We start from the raw sequence: 25,189 nt of genomic DNA on the forward strand, positions 1-25,189 counted from the left end.
TTAAGTGCTGTGTGGTTAGTACGATACTGATTAGGTGGTGGTTAGCTTGAAGTGACTTGTAAGAGTAAGATCTAGTGTTTTAAGCTCTTTCTCTAGTGAGCCACGCATAGACTACTAAACGTAACAAAAGCAACTTGTCTTTACACTGAAAGAATGATGAGGAAACAGCGACCATGGAGTAGAGTGTACAAGCGCATAATCATACCTTGTTTGGGTTACTGATTCTAAACCTGGCTCTGGCTTTCCGTCCAACAATCGTGTTATAAAATAAAAACTTGTTCTCGTCCTCTCCATAAACCCCAGCGCCACTCGCCAGGTCGTGCGTCAAGTACTGGAACAGGTTCAGCTGTTTGACGATCAAGTGTTCTTCGAATATCGAACCGACGGTGTCGTCTACGATGGTGTTGATTCCCGGGATGCACGCTTCTCCGATCAGTTTGTAGGGGATTCCCTGTGGGTGGTCGGATGGTGGACGGTCCGAGATGTCAATGGCTATATCCTGCAAGAGAAATAATAACACGTAAGATTAAAATTGTGTACTGGATGGAACTGGATGAACTCTGTGAGTGCATTGTTGTCCAACAAGTATGCAGCAGCTAATTAAAAATGCCGGCTTCACTAAAAAGACAGTTGTAACGAAATCACGAGCGAAATTCTGGCGTGAACAGGAAGCAACATGCATGCAGATCGTTAACTTCTACGCTTCGTTTGCTTCTTGCGTAAACAATCAACTTCGAAAAAGTTTCGTCATCCTCGCGCAAAATATGACGTCAGAAGGCTAGTACAAACACATACAGCGCGAGCTGCAGAAAAAAATAGGAGGTTTGTTGAGTTCTAGGCCGTTTGTTGTTTGTTTGTTTTTTCATTCAAATCGTTTCACCAAATCTCAAAAATACCGGAGAAGACTGGAAGGGTTTCGTTCTACATTTAGGACAACGCATACTGTTTCCTTTCCAACTCGCCTTCATCGACGTCTTGACTGAAAATGGTTGTACAACTTTCCCAAAACTTTACAGCTAGTCAAGGAACATGAATGGAAAACAATACTACTACGTGAATAACAATCTTGTTCGTTGGTTACGTTAGAACACAGTGATGATGATCGCGTAAAGTAAAGTAAAGTAAAGTAAAGTAAAATCCTTCAATGACTGCAAACCCCTTTTCAATACTGAAGCTTATTGTGTGATTGGGCGGTTTAAAGCTGTAGTGTAGACTCAATTATACTTTATTTGCATTTCCCACCGACTAACCTCCTCGGAGAATCCTGGATTTTCAGCGATCATATCTACAGTAACCTGTACGGAACTTCCTGCCTGCACGCTCCCAACAGCTGGGTAAACTGTAAACATACCAAGCTGAAGACGAATGTTTGGTGCCCCAGTGGTTAATTCGGCTCTGTGAAGAAGATATAGATGATTCAGTGACATATTATAAATTCAATTAAAACTTTTAAAAACCTTTCAACATTTTAGAAAGTACAAGAAAGGAGCGCAGGAAAAAGTGTCGTTCACGGTAGACAAGAGTAAAACTAACTCCAAAGGTAACTGCTTGTCGTTTCAGAGCGTGTGGCCTAGGATAGAATCATATGTCCTTGTGAAGAAAACCCGCGTCACAGATTTGACACTTCAGTAAAGGTTTGCTACACTGAGCGCAAAGGCTATTTCTTTTTCCTCTCTCCTGTTTAATGCTGTTTGAGAGCGCTGGCAAATAATCCGAATTTCACAAATCCGAAATCTTCTTAGGGCAAAACAAGGTAAAAGGATAAAAGACTGCAAGCACTTGCAGCGCTCATAACAAGCGACAATTATGTTTAGGTTGAAGCTACAAAAGTCACGTCTTGTCATACCCTCTAACTGAATCCGCTCTCTTCGGTTTAGCCGGTTTATCCTGTTGCGATCTCCCAGAACTAGACCCATCACGTGACTTGGCTCTTTTCGCAGGCGGTCCCAGTCTCTGGCGTCCCTGTGAGACCGTGTTGATCATCTTGAGGACTGAGTACCGAAAGTCAAACTCCCCCTTGTTCTCTATCGTGAACACCCGGGTTTTCTTGGTGTTGATGAGCATGGCACCAAAGTTGATGTCGCTGACCGGTGAGACCGCGTATTTACTGTACACGGAGCGCACGCTGATTTTGATGGGAATGCTGGCGATTACTTCCCCGCCTTCACTAAGGTGAGGCTCTACGATCTGAAACAGCCAATGAAACTCTAATCAAGAATGGTCACGTAAGATGTATTAACAGGGGGTGATTGTAAGAAACGGAAACAAGATGCAGAATTCAAAATGCGGAGAAAATAGGCACTACACTAGGTCTCTTTCCCGCGAATTCGGTTTCCGCTAGGCAATCGCAACCGTTTGCTTGTTGATTACTGAACAGACATCATAGGACATAAACTTGTGTTTGTTACCTTCAGAGAGAGGTAAATAACATTGGCTGAACATCAATATTGGAAGTTGAATTAAGTCAAAAGTGACAGTGGTAGGAGGTTAACTCAACAGTGTCCAAGGAGAGGATTGTGTCAGGGCGACTTTGTCATTAAAAATAACCAATAACGTTAAACAATAAGAAAGTTGATGTTTTTACCTGACACTTCAGTATTGGCTGATCCTTAATTGTTATCTCGCTCTTGGACCTGAAGATGACCTGCACTTGGGTTGGGCGGTCTGTGGGTAACAAGGGACCCCTGTTTGGTATCACTGTGAACAGCTTTTCTACATCTGCTGGCGAGCCATCTGTAGCCTCAAAAGCGAAGTTGAAGTTGATTTCAAACTTGCCCTTGTTCTTCAGAGAACACGTCTGCTTTGTTTCGTCTAACACTTTGAGAACTCCAAAGTCCAGACCACCATCGGCACCTACAATAAAGAAGCAGTATTAGAACTTAGCTGGCCTAGCCCCAACCTCGTTTCCAGGGCCTCTCATCTTCCCACCCTCTCTCGCTCTGGTAGGGCGGAAGATGAAAACACCCTGAGAACGAAGTTAATCTAGACTGGAATTTCTTGAATGAAAAAAAAAAAAATTACGCAGACAAGGCAAGCAACGCTGCAAGTATTCAAAACAACCACTGATTTAAAATGTAACGAGCTACCTCTTGTTTCAGCAACCAAAGATAAATGCATCGATACTGAATCTTTTTTTTTTTTCGCCTTTGAACTTTCAAGTCCTTCTTTTCCTATGCTTTTACAAAGGTTGATCCAGGGAAGAGCGAAAATTGTCAACTTTGTAGTACGCTACACTGTCGTCATGTACCACCAAATTCGCTGAGTTAGCATAACTTAAATTTTATGGAAGTTGTTTACAGAAATGTGTACATTGAACTGAACATCAGAAAGAATAACCTATATGGTATGCTGTCGGAAACGTGTTGTTATCATGTTGCGTGACAAATAGGGCGTGGCGATTTCACAGAGATGTAAGCTGAACCAGTTGATAAGAATTAACAATTACCGGAAATTCCTGTGTGACCAAACTATGACCATAGCTAATACAAGAATAGGATCGAGTAGAATTACGAACAGTTCCAGAATTGTACTTGATGTGATTGAATGGTGACTGTGTGAATAAAATACTTCGAAAAACATCTTGTGAATTTTGGAGAGCACTAAAGTAGAGGGGACATTCTCCAAAATGCAAGGTAAGTGAAGAAATCGAAAGGAATGTTGACTAAAAAAAACTTATAAAACAAAAAGAATGAGGTATGAGGGTCGAGTACCTTTAGGGAAGCTCATGTCCAAAGCCACGTCGTAAGACTCGGCGTGAACTTGAATGTTCTCTGCTTGCACAAGACCCATGATCTGTTCCACATCCGACACCTGCAAAGATGTAAAATACCAGAACATCAAAACAATGAAAAGAAAGAGATCACGGCAGTTCTGCAGCGACTTAAGTTACTAAGAAGAGGTCTGAAAAGTTTCTCTTGCCGTTCACATCTCTAATTCATTTCAAAAGCTTGTGTGACACGGCACCATGCACCGTGCGCTCAAAGTACACACACTAAGCATTTTCCAGAACATTTTACTACAAGACAGTGTATCTCGTACCTCCAGCCTCACGATCTTTTTAACGTTAGTCGGCCGTACAGCCCTGAAGTGCATCTGAAGAGCAAACTCTGACTTGGCATCGATAACGCCATGTTCAGTGGTCAGCGAGAAGTCATCTCCGAGGTTGTCCATTCCATTCACTCTCCACGCCACAGGCAACAGTGTGCTGTTACGCAGGAAAATCATCTTTGTGTCTTTCCTGCATGTCAACGATAATTAACAAATAAAGAAGCCTCGACTGTGCTCTGTTCTGTTGTAAAGCACGCAGGAGGCGGTAGAGCACGAAAGAAGTGTAGGGGAAAACACGAGACGTAGTCGAGTGTTTTTCCCTACTGCTTGAGTGCTCTACCGCTTCCTAAGTGCTTTACAACAGAACAGAGCACAGTCGAGGCTTCTTTATTTGTTTTATGATAAAGAATCAGACAATTTCCCCACGCATTCGGCTGAATTTCCAAACCAAACTTTATTTTCCAAACGAGCCAAAGTGGCGTCAGCCGTGCACTGTTCTCTGATAAAGCACGCTAAAATAAGCGAATCACAATCCTTGTTAGAATTGTTCAAGTAATTTGATTGGCTAACGAAGCGACAGCTGTCAATCACAAACTGGACTTGAGCTAAGCTTTCAGTTTCGAGAAGTTTGAGCGGCTTTCGAGAGAAGAATGGTGCCTTCAAAGTTCGCTTTTAAGTTAATTTTTAAATACGGATCTCAAGGCAGGTAAAGGTTTATAGTCCAGAGGAATCCGGCCGTATTGTGGCCCATGAAAACGAGCACTTTTCCAGTGGAAATTATGAAACACAGAGCTCAAAGCTTGTGGATGAAAATGCGAAATGCCGGGTTGAATTTGAAAGGAGCTACAGTTATTTACGGCTCGTAGCCGCATGCAGCAAGATTGCCCGAACTAGCGTAAATGTTAGAAAGACTTAACGGTTCCCACTGGTTCTACTTCGAGCACAGAAGAGAATATCAGAGCAAGTTTTGCACTGACCACTCGTCGGTTTACTTCCCTGAGATGACCGGAGAACGAGCGTTACTACACTGCATGTAAGTGTTGTTTGAGCAAAGGAGCATTTTTAATTGTAAATTCACAAAAATAAAGCTTTTCATCATAAACAAAGACAGTTCAATTGTTTTCTGTCGTTGTTTTACTTCTTAGTATAATTTCTGCCTTCGTAACAAAATTAATGTCTTTATCGAAGCACTGTTTAGGTTGAGAATTTGTGTATTTCGCTACAGCTGTACATGTTTTGTCGGCGGGAATCTAGCAAAACTTGTTATTTTAGTACAGTTTTAAAACTACTGTTGCTAACAATGGTCTCTGTGAGCCATATTTACTGCGGAAAAATAGCTGGCTTCCTGTGCGTTCGTCTGAGTCACAGGGGATGTTTAATTTGGGTCAAATTTGTCAAAATTCCGAAGCAAAAATTTGGAAGCCAACTTACCGTCATCAACCCGTGCTCTGTTCTCTGATAAAGCACGCTGTTTCAGCCAATCAGAGCGCGCGTTATATGGAAACTTTATTATAAAAACAATCTGAGTATGCTTCTCTTTAATATGGACACCAAACTGGCAGATCTGGGTGTCCTTATTATGGAGGTTGCCTTGTTACAGAGGAAGACATTATATCGATTCTGGTTTCTCTGGGACTAAGTTAACTGTCCTTAGAGGTGTATGCATTATGCAGGGGCCACGTGTCACGAAGGGGACGGTTAGTCCGTGAGGAGAGGTTTGACTGCAATTTCAATGGGTTAAATCTTTAAGTTGATTGTTCGTTAATCCATCTTAATCTTCCTCTATTCTCAACCATCCTTGGTCCCTTCTGGTTCATTTTCACCTCTCTCTGGTGCTTTTCTGCCCTCATAATAGGCCGCGTAAGATATCACTTTAAGTTTGAGATTACCTTTGAATAGAAGGTAATTTTGCACTCTTTAAAATTAACAAAGCGTTTTCAGTTCAAATGGCCGCCGTAGCAGTAAGAGAGATTTATCGCACAAACCTGTGTAGTAAAACTCTGTCAAACTGTAACTGCCTTCGGTCCAACTCCAGCTCCGGTCGAACACCATGACAAGAGATTTTAAACACTACAGGCTCAGGGTTCTCGCGGATACAGCACACAACTGCGTCTTCAAAGAAGCCTGGTGTCTTCGGATACGCCCATAGTGCGAGATCCTGTGAACAAAATGGAGAGGAAATTCTTGTTAACCCTCGCAGTCGACGCTCAAAACACTGATTCTCATTTTGATTATTTCAGTCATCACTGTTTACATCTCGCATTAGTTTAACTACAATGAAGTTCAATATCTGATTGGAAAAAGACTCGAAACTTGGCTTCGCACAATGCATTCAGCAAACATTTAAACAATTGCACTCGTTTGCCATGGTTGTGTGGCCATTCTCATACACCACCATACCACTGGTGCAAACGTCTGTAAATTTAACGTTTATCACGAGGAAATATCTTGGTCGATAATCATCTACATCTGTTTTCCTCTGATTTCGGATAAAAATCGATGCTGTCGCAGAGAGCAAAGAACGCCTCCTACACTGAAAAAGTTCACCCTGTATACAGGTCATTCAGTAAATGGTTGATAGGTTATCGTACCTGACTCTCGCCTGGCTTCAGTTTCATGCTGGGAGGATCAAGGATGAAGGTAGCTGCAGTACTGTCCTGCTGGAAACAGAAGCTGACATCCGCCTCCAATGGAGAAGTGTTACAAACCACGATCTTCTCCATGTTCTCGGGATACTTGCCTTCCTTGTACCGATCTCGAGTCTTTCCTGTCAAAAACGTAAATTGCGATGAAACATTTTTAGTGCCACAAGAAATCGGCCCTTAAAATAAATTATGCTTCCACTGGCCCGCCTAGACTAGCACTAGCTATCCACGGGCCAGGCCAATTCTAACAAGGTAACTCGACAAACAAAAAACAATGATAAAGATTGTTGCTGTTGCATGAAGATGTCAGGTTTTGAGCCAGGCCGCGCCGTTGCGCCGATTCGCGCACTGCATTTTAAATTGTCCCTTGAAAAAATGGCCGAGAGGACAATTTGTCAAATGCTAAGTGTGTATATACACAATAAACTTGACTTACTTACTTACTTACTTACTTGTCCCCTTCAAAAGTTTTGGGAAAACTCAGAAGGAAGCACGCAAGAAGAGATTTAGTTTATTGAAGCGACTAGAAATTCTACTACTCCTGCAGGATGGGTTATCAGTCTATTGCACTAGAAAAGTGAATAAACAATAGTCCAGAAGTGAAAGAAAAAAACGCATCAACCAGGACTTACCACAAAGCAGTGGTCCAAATTCAAAGGTCTCGTTACTCAACACGTACTTCTTGTGCACAATCTCTTCCGGTTTGCGGTACTTCCGGCGGTGCGGGAACACCACACGCGGCTCGCGACTAATGGCGGGAAAAGCACACACGCCGCGGCAAAACAGCTGATAGCGACGGCGCGTACCCATGATCTCAAAGTTCAGTGTCTGATCGAACTGACCAAGTTCCTCTGACCGGAAACGAACACGCAATGTGACCGTGTCATTGGCGGGAATAACCCAACGGTGATTGATGAGTTGAGGGGTACTGGGCGCCAGGGTACTTTCACTGTTTTGAACCAAAAAAAATATGTTATGATATCCGAAATTTAAAATAAAAAATAATTGCAAGAGGAATAATAAACTGTGGAGCAAACCTTTTGTCCTCTTCTGCTGGGGTAATACTAGGGGGTGGTGAGGGGGCTCCGTGTGCTGCTTTTCCCTTCCTAGCAGAGCTCCCCCTCTCCTTCCTGGACTTTGTACCTCCTTCTCTATCATCTTTGTCTTTACGACCTTTACGCCCATGTTCCTAATGTAAAATGAAAAGACGACAGGCGAGCTAGGCGTAAGTCATTTCTCAGCAACTGTGGGCCAGCCCTTATCTGCTTTGAACGTTACAGAAGATGAGCATCTAAAACTGGGACCATTTATATGAAAGCTGCTGAAAAGCACTTTCATGTGTTACCCTTTGTCTTTCGATATTGAGCAAGACTTATTCTTACCGGTGGTTTTTCGGGCGTCTTTTCCACCTCTGGTTCAGTTTCTTTACTCTTGTCCTCTTGTGGGGCATTTGGATCACCCGGACTCGAAGCGACGAAGACATAATGGGAGGGCGGATCTACTCCCAGGGGCGGGCGTCTCCGCACAGGATACGGTACTACAGCAAAGGTGGCCGGGGGTGGGATGGGAGGACCGTGCGGGCCCAGACCCAGGCCGTCCATCACCTAGAATGCGTCACGGTAATAATATCAGTAAGGAGAGTAAGTATCAGTTTAGGTCGATATCCGGGAACAGACCAAGCCCACAAGTTAGTGGATACTTAGGAACATAACTTTACTTGGCAAAAAGCCGACGTGAACAATAAACATTGTATTGACGTTTTCCTTCCAACTGCCATAATGCTTCTTGCAATATGACTAATCTGGACAGAGAAAAAGATTGCAAAAAGCACCAAAACACCGTTGCAGCGGTAAAAAATACCATGACAATGACTCAAGCATATACGTTTGTTTTATGCAAAGACTAATTTAGTTTTTAAGTAAACCTCTTCAGCAGAGGGCAGAATTCCTTTGGCCAGGGTCTGCACAGCTTGTGACTCTGTGGGGCTCCCTGTGTCAACAATAAGCTGAGGCACCCCCACCCCGTCCTTTTTACTGCCATCTTCGTCATCATCATGATCACCGCTGACCGCTGACATCGGCGAATCAGACATCTAAAGATAAAATACAGCATTAGCTCAATGGTTAGAATTGCATTTCCGCTGGGAGTTCAACTGCTTTGCATATTGTCATAAAGATTTGATAAAACAAGTGGACCTTAGATCGATCTCACAAGTACTGGTGGCCTTGCATGATGTATTACTAGTCGTTTTACAGTGTTGTACGTCATACCGTCCTGGCGGCGAAGCTTTGATCAATTTTGACATCTTTCTGAAGGCTTTTGCTTCAACCGGCCAAATCAAAACGAAAGAAATGACAAAGGCAAATTTGCAGAGCAGACGTGACAAAGGCAGGTAGAAATTGGCAACTCCGTTTCTCACACAGAGTTCCTGTGCTTTGACTCGGGGAAACTCAAAGTCATCAGACAGTTGGCAGAAAGGTGTCAAAACTTAATCAAAAACTCTGTCAAGTGGCAACGGAACGGTTCGCAACTTCGTTAAATCTCGTTAATAACCACCATGACTGCATGTCTCCGAGAACTGCATAACATCCCAGAGCGCCTATCCATGTTTACTGAGGTTACTTGCGGGTTAATTTCAGTTAGGTTTCGAGAAAATTACCCCTGACACTTGAAGGGTAATTTTAGTGTAGATATTTTAGTCTTCTCAGTCTTGTGTTTTGTATTAGTCTGTGTCCCCTTATTAGTGTGGGTTTCTCCCAGGCTACATTGTTTGATACTTAATAAAGTTTTATTATTTACAGAAGGCTTGTACTGACTGAGACCACCAACCTCTTTTGCTTTTTCCTTTTCCCTCTCTTTCTCTCGTTCTCTAAGTTCTTTTTCTTTGTCCTTTTTATCCCGAGTGCGTCTGGTTGATCCAGGCGCAGGAAGAGTGTCATCAAAATTTTCAGACTTTGGAGTGTCCGCACGAACCACAGTACCTGTTGTACGATCCCAGTTTTGTAGCAAACCGTCAATATCTCGAAGACTGGTTTCAAAAGCATTGAACCTGTCAAACCGGAATAAACTGGTTAGTAAGGAGCGTACCACAACAAGGGTTGACCCACAAATGACTGTAGGAAAGACACACACAGGCACAAGCCCCCAAAAAAACCGAAACGTAACTTTTATTGCACAAAACGTTTCTGGTTACAAGGGTGTTTCAAAGTGCATTTCTCCGCCGGATGCTTGAATTTGCTCATGAAACTACTTATCAAGGTGAAGAAAGGGAAATATCGTCCTCGTGAGTGAAAAATTCTCGCAACCGCTTAATACCAACAATAAAATCGCTTCACAGAACATTTTGTCTTCGTGATGTAAAACCCTCTACATGGAGGTTTTATTTGCATCTCGGAGACCAGTATTCCAAGATCTACTACACTTGATAACCCTATCCACACACTACCACAACGCGACAGCTTAAAAGCAAAAACTGCAGTGAAAGAAAGTCAGCACAATCTAAACATCAGACTTACTTTTTAGCCAGTTCCTTCTCCCGCTCTTCCTCCTCTGACGGCGGCTTCGCTTCCTCCACTTGAGCAATCATCGGCGGATGTAATATAGCCGAAGATTGACGATGTTTCTGCACCTTAGCGATGTTCAGTCGTTTCCTCTCGTCGGTAACATCGCTGCTGTCGGAGCGCTCGGAAATCACTGACGGGGCGCCGGTGCGCGTGTCGAAGGGCTGTGCTTGTGACGCCAGTCCAGCGGTTCGACTCGGTGTCAGTTTGTCGCTGCTTTTCTCGGGTTTCTTTTCTTTCGGATCGTGGCCTTTCTTGGCACCAGGCCCTCCCACTTGCTGGGTACCGCGGCGTTTGCCTTTTTGGTTACCACTGAAGAAATAAGAAGAGAAACAGATCAGAACCTTGAAGGTCAAGGGGAATGACTATGGTAGACGTAGTCTGAGGAGTAAATTTGGACTGTCTGTATTATTCTTAATCAAAAGCATTCTCGATAGGCTTCTTTTTTTTTTTTCAGCAAGGGCTTCCTATCAAAAGGAAATGTTTCGAGTCATCAATGCCTGGGCTTATGCTACGGCGAATCTTGCATGTAGTTTGTGTCCGACCCGGAATCTCATAAATATTAACTCATAAGTAAAACTCTCGCACGGCGCAAGTTTACGTGAGATCTAAACCACACGGAAAGAAGACATAAAGAGAAATTGCCTGACAAGACTTACCGCTCTTCCTCAAGTCGCTTCTCCTCCATCAAAGCCTGCAGTTCTCTCTCTTTCTTCTCCCTCTCCTGTCTCTCTAGTTCTCGTTTTCTTCTCTCTTTCTTCTGCTCCAAGTGTTTCCTGTCCACCTCAGCCTTCTCTTCTTCAGTCAGCGCATCGTACTCATCTTCAGACATCTCTTCCAGGCGCCGCTTCTCCTCTTCTTCCTTTTGTTTCTCAAGCTTGGCTGAATAAATTGCGACAGGAAAATCATTAAAAATAGTTGCTCGTGTCAAAAAGCGAAACATTCCACATTTCATTTTGAAAAGCATTCACAAGGAAACAATCACACATGAAGGTAAAATTAAGCTTTAACTTGAATGTTCACAACCAAGGGTTTTGACCTGTTATCACCGACTTAAATATTAAAACCACATAATTTACGTTTATTTCATATTCATTTCCTTGTTTATTTCACTGAACCGTCAACATGTCCCGAAAAAAACAACAGCGAGAAAATGAAACAGAGCTCTTACAGTTGTATGTGCTGCAGCCTCAATGAGAAGGTGGAAATACTCATTCTGTCAATTCAATAAATGCTTGAAGCATATTAAGTAAAGAGAATTTCTCAATGTTAATGATTAAGTTCACGGACAAATTGTTGTAAACTTTAGATCCATCCGCCTAATAAAAATAATTGTTTTAGACGTGACCAGTGCTTATCATGCGCTCTCCATCGTGCACTTGGTGTTTTTCCCTCAAAATCGCACAAAATTCTAACCTTGTTCTTCTTTCTTCTTTTCTTCCACAGCCTTCAGCTTGGCCTGATCTAACATCAACGTCAAGAAAAAGATGTACTTCCGGTTGTTAAAGGCTCGGAGAACAGCATTGGCTGAACCCATCATGTTGGGACTGAACAGTGATTCCAGACCATCCACTACAATTCCTCTTTGACAGTCACTCAACTAAACAGAATAAAAGTACTTCATAATGCTATTGTTCGACTATTGTTCGACTATTGTTCTCCCCATGCGTAAGCTTCGGCAGCGGGGGATTTTCAGATTGAACAACAAGTAGATGACCGATCACGAAGCAATGGCCGAATTTATACCTGGGACGAGTTATCCGTCTGAGATGGGTAACTTGTCTTCCTGAGGCAGATTAATCGTCTAAGTATAAATAAGGTGTTTGACGGATTATGTGCCCAAAGTCGTCTCCAACTGATTCGTCTGTCAGCCCGTCTATCTGAGACGGATAAATCATCTCAGATGGATAAATCGTGTCTCAATATAAATTCGGCGTCGGATAATTGGCCTCTACTATAAATTCTTCGCTCTACCCTGCCGCTGACCTACTGGAACTGAATTAGCTTGGGACGTGATTACCACGAACACACGGACAATGCTTCTTACTTTCACGTCTTACTACAAGGTCTCCAGTATCCCTGAGTCGGCAAAAAACTGTTTACCCTACCCACGGGATGTTTTTGTTGCGCGCTTTCCACGGCCGGCGAAACATTGGCTTATAAGTGGGAGCTTCAAAAATCTAGCAGTCACAACTCTTACTTCCTCATCAAATCAAACAGCATCTCGAAACATACCTGAAACCTCTCTGCGAGCAGTTCAACAAGCAAGTCCTCAGGAAGTAGGCAGCTGTACAGTCCATCTTCACCAGCCACACTAGCACTGACACTCAGCTTCCGGCCGAGAGGCGCAGCTTGAGGTGGAGTACCAGGCGGCGACTGCTGGAGTTGAGGAATGTTCTTGCCAGCTCCTCCTCCACGGAGACCTCCACCAGCTATGGTGGAAGTTTTGCGATCCTTACCCAGGAATGACTGTGCTCCGGTGACCGATCCTGCAGTGGAAGCTGCTGGTCCACTGGCAGCACCTAGGGCAGCTACAGCCTCCACACTCAGTCCTATTGTTGGTTGGTTCGGCTGCAATTCAGCCGTCTGTTCGGCTTCTTTGGCTGCTCGCGCTGCGGAAGCACATAACTCCTTGGCTCTTTGAGCTAAAAAACGGACAGATTAACAAATTGACGTCAGTTTTCCATGCGTCTGTCCTGTTATTGATGGCGAATTTAGTCATAACATTGTCAAAGTAGCTGTGGATCCACGAGGCGATAGCAGATAGCAGACTACGTTATGGCGAAATTCATTGTCAATGACAGGACAGACGCATCAAAAAGTGACATCCATTTGTTTTTTTACGATAACACATTGTCAAATTGTCCGCTCTCGCTCGTTGACGCATCGCATAAATTATATATTCATGTGTCTGTCCGCTTATTGACAATATAAATTAGCCAATGAGCGCGCGAGAATTTCTGCAGTTATCGTAAAATGTATAATAGATAAGTGGAAATTTCCGCGAAAATGGTACTACAGTTAGCAAATGATAAACTACTCTCGACTTTCCGGCCTTAGCCAAACAACCTCCAATACTAAGGAAGATAAATTGGTTCGATCATACTCTAGTAGGCAACTGTAATCTGTGTCACAGGAATAACAAAATCTGCGTCTCCTGTCGGAAGCCAACCTTTTTTTTTGTCCCGTGCTGCACAAAAATGGAAAACAGTTGCTTACAGCTTCTGATATGACATCAAAAGCGATGACTGTTAGGCAACGTGAAACACAGAAAGCACTTTACATTAAGGAGATATTTAGATAAAATGTGTGGGTGTTGAAAACGCCTGAAGGAGGAAATATGCCTTATGACTATTCTTCAAGCCCGCCTGGCTCAGTAATAACCATGGTTTGTCTTATCCTGCATGAGCAGGCTATGAAAGCGATTTAACAAACTCCGTGTCAGACTTTTGCCAAAATGTGCATGAAATTATTTCCTCTTTCCACTCCTGTGCATTACATTACCCCCCATTTGCATAAGTGTGTACAGTTATGTACTGGTCACTATCGAGCACTACTCTGAGAAGCACTCGCAGTAAACAAAACTCTTACCAGCAGAAGTGTTTCCACTAGATATCGCCTCTATAACCACACCATCAATGGTCAAAAGAGCTGCTCCGTACATCTTAGCCAGAGATACAGCGGTGGCCGTCTTACCAGACAAGGGTGCACCGTGTACGACTAAAGCAATACCACGTCTATTACGGGCCGCCCTCCCCTCAGCTGTCAAGTCAATACCAAGGTACCGTGCAATGGCGGCAGAGACGGGAGTGATTTCCAGTTCGCCGACACCAAGACTACTGCTGTCTGTAACGACAGAATAAAATCATCGAGTCGCTTGGAATTTGGTGGAAACTGAAACGGTTCCTTTAATTTACAGATTCTGAGCGAAATAAACTGATTAGAAGTCTCTCAGAAATATAAACAAAGGATGCGTTTCTTTGGGAAAATCCAAGATTGGATTCTAAAATCCAAAAACGGATATTCCGTTTCTTTACTAAACAGATTAATCCAAGATCACTGGATCACGATGCATCAATTCAAAGGAACCGATTAATCAACTTTGGGCAGGGATTCTTCAGTTACTTTGATGCACCACGATCCGAGTGATCTTGGATAAATCTGTTTATTAACGAAACGCAAAATCCGTTTTCGGATTTAAGAATCCAATCTTGGATTTTCCCAAAGAAACACACCCAAAGGTATTAGTTTCTAAAGAAACTGTTGAGCTGCGTCGGCGGGCAAGTGAAATGTTTAGTTATTTATCAACTTGAAGTCTGTAAAGGCAAATAGCTACCAGTAAGCATTTTTAAAGATAGCCCATACTAACAAAATTAAAATGGTCCTTCCTAAGGACTCTGTTCTTAACAACTATATCTGCTTCTTATGATGACAGGGTCCATATTAAACTTATTTCCTAGTATATTAGTTAAGTCTTAAACAGTTCTAATCCCATGGCCTATTTCCTTACCATCCTTCACTCCCTCACCAACATCACTTCCAGCCTTGCCGGCATCCCGTGCCCCTGAGGTAGAAGGTGGCACTGTAGCAATGACAGGAGGGGCCGTACCTTCTCCTCCTTCTTGCGCTACCTGGACTGTTGTAGCTGCCGCCTTCTCTTTCTCCTCCGCTTCCTTCTTTCTCTGCTGCTCATTGAAGGCGTCGATCACTTCTTGAGGAAGCTTGTCTCCTGGTAGACGCGGCGGAAGTAAGATGGTGTTGTATTCATCATAGCCTTTCATTGTGCGAAGCATCTGCAAATGAAAGCATTAGCAAATTGTAATTTTTTGTGCGAAGCGCAAAACTCCCTTCACATGGTTATCCAAGCAAACCGAACAGCAATAATTTACTAAGTTGGGAAATCGTTTTAGAAATAACAACGAACCGAAGATGGTTGAGACTGGGGGAGACTGGGACGCATAACGAAGATCTTCAAGCAGAGCATCCGTGACATAGCCCTTTCATAAAGAAATTCATAGGGGAAATCTCTTAGGAAATTCTATTGCATACAAACTAATGCTTAAGAGAAAGAAACTTCTGTAATAACGTTAATACCTTTTCCTCCTCCAAGTACTGCTTGTCGAACTCCAAAGAGTAAATTTCAACTGGAAACGAGGAAGGATTTCTCACGATCACTTCTTTCTCGTCCCCAGCTGAATGAGGGAGAACTGGGCCGAACTCAATCAGGGTAGAGCTGAACTCTAACTTGGGCTCATTCCCCCGACCGCTCACGCTGATCACGTGACGGCTTGAACTCTGGGCAATCCGCAAAACAAGGCGTTGACTGTAGGAGATCTGTTAAAAGGAGGCAAGCCAACAGTTAGATAATATTCTGAAAAATACACACTACCGTGTTGTAATAATATTGAATTATCCAGTAGTGTTCTGACAAACTGAGCACGTCCCTAAGGCCCCTTCCACACTACGCCGGTGGACAGCTTTTTTTCTACAGTTAGGCCTACCGTCCACACTAATCCGTCACGAAAACGGAGCTTTTCGAAAACGCTCTTCAAACCAAAGCATTTGAAAACGCCGGCTTTTCGTTTTCGTGTGGACGGAATACATTTTGAAAATGGAGCTTTTCGAAAACGATAGCGTCACGATAATCACGTGATTTCCCTGCCCGAGTTTTCCTCAAACATAAATCCAAAATGACAGCTGATTGTTGTGTTTTTAAATTCCTCCGGCGTATTGTGGACGGAAAACATTGGATGCGTTTTCAGAGTGAAGCCTCTGTCTTCAAATTCCTTCGGCGTAGTGTGGACGGGGCTTAAGTCTTCACTGATTGTAAAATCAGCGTCATATGACCTGTACATCTAATTTCCCGCCAAAAAAAAACAGCCTCTCACCTCTTCTGTGGGCATGAACTTGACTTGAACATTAATCCGCTGACCAGGCATCAGGGAGCCGATGGGCGGCATGACCTCAAAGTGTTTCGGTTTGGGTTTTTCCGTACGCAGCTTCTTGCGGAGGTGAAGTGGAATCATCTTGTCAGACTACGGGAAAAACGTTGACAAAAATGGTTATATTTTAAACGCTTGCACGGTTCAAGCCAAGGTTAAAAATTTCGGGTCCAGATAGCTTTTTTGGGAAATATTTATAGGAGCCTACGAATAAAATAATCCCAACGATAGTTCAGCAATAAAATGAGTGAATAATCAAGATATACTCCAATAAGGTTTCCAATCCCTTTCTGTGACTTTCCTGCGACCTCGACGGCAAGGGTGCGAATGACAGCAAAGTTACAGGGCATACAAGTGTAATAACCCAAGATAGAAAAATATCCCGTCTGATGTTTTAAGAATACCTTTTTCTTCTTTTCTTCTGGAGGCTCAGATGACCAGTCACACCTACAAACAATAAAGGAACCAATTACCAACCGTCTAGTACCGACACTTGATCGTTTACTTACAGGATTTCAGGATAGTAGGGCACGGACCATTTTTCGGAGGCTCGAACTCCGCAGAGTTTTAGATACGAGCATTCTTTTTGGCCATACAACTTGCAGCACAAGTTTCGAATTCAGCTAAAATGGCGGCCACTATTTTGCAATGGATAATTGTGCACGCTTCACACTGGTGTACACTGACACTAGCTCCCATAGCTTGTTGAAAGGATAAAGCACATTAGTATCACCCAACTAGTGGACTAATGCAAATCCTGCATTTTCATTGGTTACGCTACTAGAGGACTATTAGTAATAGTCCTCGAGCAACGAAATTGGCGCAATCGAGCGTGACGCTTTCTTTCGTTTTATTCCCAAATAAATATTTCTTCAACTTGTATTTGCTAACTTTATTATTGCCTTTTCTGACCGACTAGTTGGGTGATACTAAAACAATTAGACCCTTCGCCCTCAAGGGCCACGGGTCAAATTGTTAAGTAGCCAACAAGGCCCAACAAGATATCTGGAAATCTAGCGCTATCAGATCGCCAAAAAGAAAACGCCGCCAATGTGCTGTGGAATTAAGTAGTGAGCTAAGGTTATGAGCTTTTAAAAATAACGAAATAACGCTTAAATAGACAGACTGTCTCCTAATGTCTGTATTCACCTGACTTGTTGGTTGTTATGCAGCTGTATGGTCATGACCTTGCTGTTACCACACTCCACCACACCAAAGTCTAACGAGTCTGTTGACACGCCCATGTCTGGCATAGTCACTACAGCCTTGATCCTCAATCCAAATGATGGCCCGCTTAGCACGTGAAAAGGTACGTGCACGTCAACAGGTCCCATGGGAAGACCAGCCGCTCTAGGGTCAAAGGTCACCATGAACTCAACGCTTTCATTATCGGGTTCACCAGGGAGATTGCGCACTCGGTCCAGTTCTACTCCAAATCCGCTGCCTGATAAGGCCGCCCTCTCGGGAGCAAATGATGCTGGGAAGTAGCCATTATTGGTAACTCGGACCACGTGTGAGCGAACTGTGCCATAAACCACGTAACCAAAGTCCAGGATGTAACTGATCAGTTGAGCCCTGAAAAGCAGTGATAACGCCGCACACTTTATATCTTGGAACTCGTCCCGGCTGAGATGGCCAATAGCTATCACGATTTTTATTCAGTCACCTCAGAGATGCTTTGTAAGCTCCCTGACGGGACTACCCTGAAATTTTTACCTTTAACTTTTTACTTTTAAATAAAGGTGTCTATTTATCTTCAGTGAGAACTGTCCTGATATTCGTCATTCACGGCAAAATAATTCTACACTGCATTTTGAAAAATGATGACAAACTAACGACACCAGCTGTTACTGAATAGCAACTTTCAGACTGAAGTTTAACAGCTTACTTGGGTCGCTGTTTCTTCGCTGCGGTTCGGTGAGAGCCAGAGGTCTGCACTAGGGAGGTGGTTCTTGTTAACTTCTGCTGTTCCAAGGCGAACTGCTTCACCAGCAGTCTTTCAATTTCCATCTGAACCCCGAGATCACCAACAGACTAAACAAGATTCATACCACAAATTATAGATTGAACGATTCTTTCAAATCTAGTAGTAAACGCGATTAAACAGAAACTATTTTTTTTAAGTTTCATCCAATATACTGCTTTCAGAAAAGTTAATTTAAGAATATGTTGACGGAGAGAGCATGACAGAGAACGTTGAAAAACCAAAAACTTTATAAAAGGTGACAAGAAATGTTCACAATAATAGTCCATTTTACAGTTGTGTGCTTAGTTACCTAGCCTCTGACTACAAGCGAGGCTGGATGTGACCTTGCTTTGATACAGACCTCTATGCTCTTCTGATTTAAATGCCAACTAGTTAGCATAAAAACAACTTAATTTACAAAACAATAGCTTGAGGTCTGTATCAAAAAAAAGGTCACCTGCAGCCTCGCTGCCATTCAAAGGCCAGATCACTCAGCAGACAACTGTAAAATGGTCTATTGAGTGTTCCAATTTTCGGGAACTGGCCGCTAATTGAGGACGACAATCACTTGATCAGTACTGAATTTTTCAGACCATTGAACCAAACAACACAAGCACTTGGACTGTACAAGCGAATGGCTACAAGCTGTCATGACATGCTGTACTTACATCTGCAAGAGCTCTGAACGGCACATCGTCCACAGTTTTTTCTGACAGGTTGGACTTTTCTCTTCCCAGGCTCTCGCGTACTTGCCGAGTTAATTCATGGTACCGGAAGTCTTCTTTGTCCGGGGGGAGGTCAAATATGACTCGTGGAAACACGCCCTCCCCTGTTAGGGTAATTTTGTTTGGTTCAAAGTGTGCAACTCGGACCTGTGCAAACACAAGAGAACATTCAGAGTCAAAAGGAGTCGCTGCAGAACAATTTAAGAACCTCCAGGCTTAATTATGACTTTAAAATGCATACTTTGACCGTAAACAAAGGCCTCTCGGTTATTTCGAATTCCGAGTTGTTTCGAACTCAACACCATTTCCCTTGGATTTGCCCTTCAGCCGAGTCATTTACTACAAGCCATTCCGAACGCCCGCTATTTCGACCTGTTTTTCGTTTCCCCTAACAGTTCGAAATGGTGGGGTTCAACTGTATTAAGCTTTTTCCACCGTACTAATCTATTATTTTGAGGTCTCCTTTCCATTTTATGGTCAATGAAAAAACCTGACCAACAACAACGTTACAAAGTGTCTTTAACAAGGAGATTCTTTACCTGAAATGTCTTTTCAAACTTCTCTGGCACACCAGGAAGATATTTGACAGTAAGCTTTTGGTGACTTAGGGCCTTGATGTGCCCTTGAACTGGTGAGACATTAGGGGCTCCGGGGAGGAGCTTATTGCCACTGTCCACGTTAAGCACTACGAAATTGAAGCCCACTTTGCCGGTGTTGTGGAGGACAATCTCGGCAACTGCGGCTTGATCATACAGCTGACAAAACAACAATAAAATAAAGGTATGGTGATAGATATAACACTGAATTGCGCGTTATAATTTATTACACATCAGCACCCCGCATACCTTCCGCTTAGCCCATGGTCTCATTTACTTCCCAAAGCACACAAGTTCATAACTGAACGCATATCTCAAATTGCACTTTGTAGAACAGAGAACAACACGCAACATTACAAAAAATATGCGGTACTGCTTGACAGCTATCATTTGAATGGGAACAACCAAGCTCTGTCGACAGGCTAACACGATAAAAATGTGAGAACTGACTTCAGCGCCATCTCTGGGAGTAGTTTAATTAAGAGTCAATTCCTATTATTTTATTCTTTAGTTAGTCCTCAACAAGTTAGTATAACACTAATACATGTTTTTATCCCCGTACATCTAAGATGTGGTTTTTCCCTCAATAGCTATTGACCAATAAGAGCACGCACAGCACAATAAAAGCACAAGAAAAGAAACCACGCATTTCATAGGTATATTGGCCAAATAAGCAACAAGTATCTGTGACGGAAGGACACTTCAATTCGCATAACACCCTCTAGGATAGCCTGCGCTGCAGGAATAAGTAGGGAAGTGGTTGGGAAGGTGAAAAACGCACTCTCCCTCCGCCGGTTATGCAGGCTAACTAAGATAAACAAATGACCACAATCTACCTGCTTGCCATAATCGACGACCTGTCGATCAAAGAAGTACTGCACCAAGGAAGCCTGACCCAGCAGCTCAATATCATAATCAGGCCCTCCGTGGACAGAACAGCGAGCAACGGCCTGGGAACTAATGTTGGCATGACCATAAAAGGTGAACTGTATTTTCTGGCTCTCGTGTGGGTGAAGGGTGCTGTACAACGGCAGAATGTCAAAAATCTGCAAATAAACACAATACAATAACCATGGTTATTTCTTGATACTGGCCTTTAGAAGGTAAAATGTAAAGCTTCTACGAAACGTTTTTCTGGCTCGCACTGATATTTCTAAAAGTCGCATCACACTTCTAAATTCTGTTGAGTGGCATTTCAGGGTAACTTGTTTAATCTTGCACCAAGATCTACACTTAAGCCAGAGGACAACCTTTTCTACCATATATTAAATTTTTTCAGGTCTGGAAAGGTAGCCTAAGATTAAATTTTTTTCAAACTTTTTGAGAACTCTGTTGATATACCAGGACTGACCAAAACAAACCTAAAAGTTAACCTATAACAGACTCCTAAGTTGCTGCAAAAAATAGCGCACCCAAAACGACAAACACTAAGATACTATAGGTATTTAATCTTCTGGTCTCTGTGAGTCTAGAATATTATTTTGCCTTTTGGTAAATAAGGGCCTTATTTAACTGGAATAACCCACTTATGTGAATAAATTGATGTATTATATCAAACAGGAAAGACCGTGTTTGACCACATTTTAAAACACCTCGAAGTTCGTCAAAAATACTCCGCTGCGCGTCGTATTTTCAACTCTCTTCTCGGTGTTTGGAAATCTGGTCAAACACAGTCTTTCGTGCTTGATATATTACTCCAAACACCATCACGGTCGCTTTCTCGTTTGTTTAAACTTGATAAGTTTGAGAAATAATCCTACCAACCTCATCAATTCCAATACCCATCAATCCACTCTGTCCCCAAGGTACTGCCAGCTGATTGGCTGGGCTTGGCTCCTGTTGCCTTTGCTCCTCAGTAGTGGAAGGTCTGCTTCCCTGTGATGATGCGGTGGCATTTTCTGCGGGCTGAGGCGGCGACCCAGAATGATCAGGTACTTCAATGGTCACGCTGTCAGTTTCTTGCACTTCTTGTTCTTCTCCTTCTTTGCCGTCTTCTGGTTGGCTGTCATCATCAACCTCACCTCCAATTCCTAGAAACAAGACCAGTAAGGGTTTAGAGTTAGTGAGTAAGTATTCACAACTCTAGTCCATTTTGTCCGCATGTTTACTATCCTCACTCTGCCCATCTCTGACTTATGTCTTTGTTCCAAAATAGCGCTTGGTACAAGACATTTTTTTTTCGAAAATATGCCTGATATCACTGTACATGAACTCAATTTAAAGTGCAAGGTTTTCTATCAGGGATGTAGCTATGGAAAAGAGATACAGACGCAGTTTCATGACCAAGCTCAACTGGCTTTTCTGGCCACCAAGTCGTTGATTTCTAGTGAAATCTAATTCAAGCGAGTGATAAATTGTCCTTCAGCCGGTGAGATTACCACGTTGCCTGCACTGAGCTACATTCCTTTTTCCACTAGATCTCATTTTGAAAAACAAAGGCAAAAAGGAACGTGGAAAGACGCCTTCTCGATCAACTTTCCAATTCACTTGCTATCCTCTTTTTCATATATATTTGAAGGAAAATTTTCATCTAAGGGACATTTTCACATACCACTAAATTCTCCCAATTGGGAGAATAGAAATATATGACAATGAGAGAGGAGAATCAATATTTTGAGCTCTTGATACAAACCTTCATCTTCCTCTTTGTTTTCGAACTGTATAGCAGAGTCAATGAAGCTCCACCGGTACTTGACGTCCATGGGGCTGTGATTGGTGACTGTTACCACCTGCGTCACTTCTGTATCGTTCAGAATACAACCAAAGTCAACCTGCAATTTAAAATAATAAAATAAAAATAAATAACTTTATCAAGCGTATTTAGCACTGTTGGGCTAAGGAAACAGATAATGAAACAGAACACAAGCTATTAAGAATCCCAACTGGTGGGAGGCTGACCAGTTGGCTATTTAGACAACACGGTTGAGGAGTTGAACTCGGGGCTAGCGAGAACAAATCCACATGGCGGTAGGGTGGAGGATTTGGACCAGGGACCACCAGATTTCAAATCCAGCGCTCTGAACCAGTTGGCCACGTCGCATCCACAGAAGAATTAACAGAAGAGCGTTACATAATGACTGCTATCTATGTGTAAGCAAAACAGTGGCAAAGCTGGGCTAACAGATATCTTGTGCGTTACATTTTAAAATTGCATTGATTTGCATCAAACACTAAAATTTGCCCACATAAATTAGCAAGTGGAACCCAAAAACGAAGAACGCTTGTTTTCCGATCCATAGATTTAACGTCAGAAAGTAAAGAAAGTTCAGGTCTCTAATAAGCAGGATGGCGGACACATTCTTGTGACACAATTTCGTCACGTACCTTCTCCATCTCAAATGTAAGGTTAGGGAAAAACACTTCTCCTTTCAGATTCACGAAGTCCTGTAAAAAGGTAACAAAACATTGTAATACAACTTTAAAGATAAATCCGTACACTAACAATTTTTTAAACATTTCAGCGTATCTTTTAAAGTAGTTAGTTTTTTATAGATATATATTATTTATATATGCTCTTTTTATTTTGCGTTATACAGGGCCCCCGTTGATACCAGTCCTGCGACTGAAGGGTCACCCTGTTTAAATATCGATTATTATTATTATTATTATTATTATTATTATTATTATTATTATTATTATTATTATTATTATTATTATTATTATTATTATTATTATTTTTATTTTTATTACAAAGCTTGGTCGCTTACGGAAGGTTCGGCTGTATACCACCCAAAATGTCAAGCCTAGGTAGTCGCTTACGAGAGGTGGTCGTTTACAAGAGGTTCCAAATATAGTGATCTGACTTGGAAACGTTTGGTATTGTGGAAAACTAGTCGCTGAGGAGAGGTGGTCGCTTACGAGAGGCGGTCACAAATGGAGGTTCGACTGTATCAAGATCAGTGAACACAGCTCGAGTACGAGATAAATAAAGGGTACATTTGTAGCTGCGAAAAAAAAAATTCAGACAGAGGATAAATGAACAGCGCCCTTGCCTACAACTTAAATTGTTCTCCCATCAGCCCAACATGAATCAATGATCAATCAACTTATCAAGTCATTTCAAGCTTTCGTGACTACAACTGAGTGTTTTTTCGTTATAGCTAGAACGTCTGAGAAAAAAGAAAAGACATTTTGTTTACCTTTTGGGGATGTTCTTTAAATGATACTACAAGCTGACTCTCTGCGGTTCTGGTCACAAAGTCTTCTTTGTAGGAGGGATCAAACTGGATCAATACAGGAATATTCTCACCAACACCGAGTGACACCTCCTATAAGCAAAAAAATAATAATAACTTTTATAGGGAACATAAATTCTCTCATAATCGGCATCACTTTTGCTTGGTCCACATGAAAACCGGTTGTACTGACTTGCTAGGTTCTACGATAACTTTAGTCAAACAGCGGCAGAATAACTCACCGATTGAGAAGATTTGACATTGACAGGCGCCCAACGTGGATCCTCTACAAGCAGTTGAAAGGGATAAGTAGCCTCTAACACAACTGTGAGGGGGAGTGACGACACATTGTGCATCATAACTTGTTTGGTCTCCACTTCAAGCGTACTCTCTGGATACTACAACAAGTAAAAAGGTATCTGATGAAATAAAATCTTTGGCTTTGGAATAACACAAGCCATTTCTTATCTTCAAATAAGTACATAAAAAATACTGAGTAAATAAACATACTCATGCACAAAGTTTAAAACATCATTCGAGCTTCGAGTGTGTAAAGTTACATGGTTCATGACCTCTCACATCTCCATTTTCCTTTCACCAGACAATCCCTTTATACAGTATTGATTTGTACTTCTTGCAATAAGTTCCTTTAATTTGTTTTCAACACAGCCTGTCAGAACTTGTTTCCAAACAACATAATCTCAAACAATAATACGCTCATTTTCCTGATCCATTCACTAGGAACGTCACACACTCTGGAACACAAGTCTCTCGTAAAGAAACCACTGACTTTAATTCAACAACCAAACTTTTCTTTTCCTCACCTTCATGACACAGAAGTTGACATCTCTCTGAGAAAAAGACAGCAGTGGGCTGATAAACTCAGCACTAACATCCACCTTCATAATACGTTCCTTGCCAGTACTGGTGCCTATAATAGCATGACAGAACATGCGCTCCTTCACGGTTTGTGGCCTTTAACAAACAGAAAGTGAAGTTGCTTTTAGTTAATTTCAGTAATTATGCTGTTCTGTGCATGGTAAAATTAAACTTTGAGCAAGGTTGTAGCTGACTGGTGGCGAAAATTGCCATCAACTTTATGATCTCAGCCAGCTAATCAGCTGGCCATTCTTCTAATAGGCCACGTTCGATCTATCAATATTCTAACATGACTCCGAGGCTTTTGGGTCATAACTGTAAATGTTTTAGTTTCTTTTGTCTCTTAATTCCCAAAAGAGACTTGAATACGAAGAAAACAACACCAAATATAGAGGTTTGTCCTGAAAGCCTCGGAGCCATGTTAGAATAATTATTGATATATAAAACGTGGCCTATTCTTTAAAGAAAAAACAATGCAAAATCAGGTGCCTGTTGCAGCAATTAAATGCAACGAATTATAGCTGCCTACTTCAAAACTTTGTGACAACCCTGCTTTAAGCCATGGTAGTGTTTCAGGAAAATATATCATAAAAAACCCTGGGAGAATTGTCAGAAATTACAGTGTAGTCCTTCGTCCAATCACATGTTCTTTGG

The 25,189-nt window shown here is 42.2% G+C and overlaps 1 protein-coding gene across 1 annotated transcript in view; it reads right to left on the minus strand.

The window, feature by feature from the left end:
• LOC110060949 (axonemal central pair apparatus protein HYDIN-like) overlaps positions 1 to 25,189 on the minus strand; it is a 60,228-nt gene that overhangs the window by 18,597 nt on the left and 16,442 nt on the right. Inside the window, exons 25-57 of the mRNA XM_089298535.1 lie at positions 24,481 to 24,631; positions 23,899 to 24,054; positions 23,621 to 23,749; positions 22,806 to 22,865; positions 22,114 to 22,252; positions 21,246 to 21,511; positions 20,318 to 20,527; positions 19,425 to 19,640; positions 18,829 to 19,032; positions 18,083 to 18,228; positions 17,344 to 17,769; positions 16,599 to 16,641; positions 16,141 to 16,287; positions 15,347 to 15,586; positions 14,763 to 15,045; positions 13,844 to 14,098; positions 12,488 to 12,897; positions 11,669 to 11,852; positions 10,912 to 11,134; positions 10,208 to 10,564; positions 9,522 to 9,741; positions 8,617 to 8,784; positions 8,075 to 8,296; positions 7,730 to 7,881; positions 7,325 to 7,641; positions 6,639 to 6,814; positions 6,033 to 6,205; positions 4,039 to 4,237; positions 3,711 to 3,810; positions 2,585 to 2,853; positions 1,847 to 2,187; positions 1,251 to 1,395; positions 206 to 499 (exon numbers count right to left, since the gene is read on the minus strand). Of these exons, the coding sequence (XP_089154661.1) occupies positions 206 to 499; positions 1,251 to 1,395; positions 1,847 to 2,187; positions 2,585 to 2,853; positions 3,711 to 3,810; positions 4,039 to 4,237; positions 6,033 to 6,205; positions 6,639 to 6,814; positions 7,325 to 7,641; positions 7,730 to 7,881; positions 8,075 to 8,296; positions 8,617 to 8,784; positions 9,522 to 9,741; positions 10,208 to 10,564; positions 10,912 to 11,134; positions 11,669 to 11,852; positions 12,488 to 12,897; positions 13,844 to 14,098; positions 14,763 to 15,045; positions 15,347 to 15,586; positions 16,141 to 16,287; positions 16,599 to 16,641; positions 17,344 to 17,769; positions 18,083 to 18,228; positions 18,829 to 19,032; positions 19,425 to 19,640; positions 20,318 to 20,527; positions 21,246 to 21,511; positions 22,114 to 22,252; positions 22,806 to 22,865; positions 23,621 to 23,749; positions 23,899 to 24,054; positions 24,481 to 24,631 (7,021 nt within the window). The remainder of the gene's footprint in view (positions 1 to 205; positions 500 to 1,250; positions 1,396 to 1,846; positions 2,188 to 2,584; positions 2,854 to 3,710; positions 3,811 to 4,038; positions 4,238 to 6,032; positions 6,206 to 6,638; positions 6,815 to 7,324; positions 7,642 to 7,729; positions 7,882 to 8,074; positions 8,297 to 8,616; positions 8,785 to 9,521; positions 9,742 to 10,207; positions 10,565 to 10,911; positions 11,135 to 11,668; positions 11,853 to 12,487; positions 12,898 to 13,843; positions 14,099 to 14,762; positions 15,046 to 15,346; positions 15,587 to 16,140; positions 16,288 to 16,598; positions 16,642 to 17,343; positions 17,770 to 18,082; positions 18,229 to 18,828; positions 19,033 to 19,424; positions 19,641 to 20,317; positions 20,528 to 21,245; positions 21,512 to 22,113; positions 22,253 to 22,805; positions 22,866 to 23,620; positions 23,750 to 23,898; positions 24,055 to 24,480; positions 24,632 to 25,189) is intronic.

Source organism: Orbicella faveolata, unplaced genomic scaffold (assembly GCF_042242905.1).
Source record: "Orbicella faveolata isolate gen_17 unplaced genomic scaffold, um_ofav_v1 contig_3, whole genome shotgun sequence".
Taxonomy (NCBI): Eukaryota; Metazoa; Cnidaria; class Anthozoa; order Scleractinia; family Merulinidae; genus Orbicella; species Orbicella faveolata.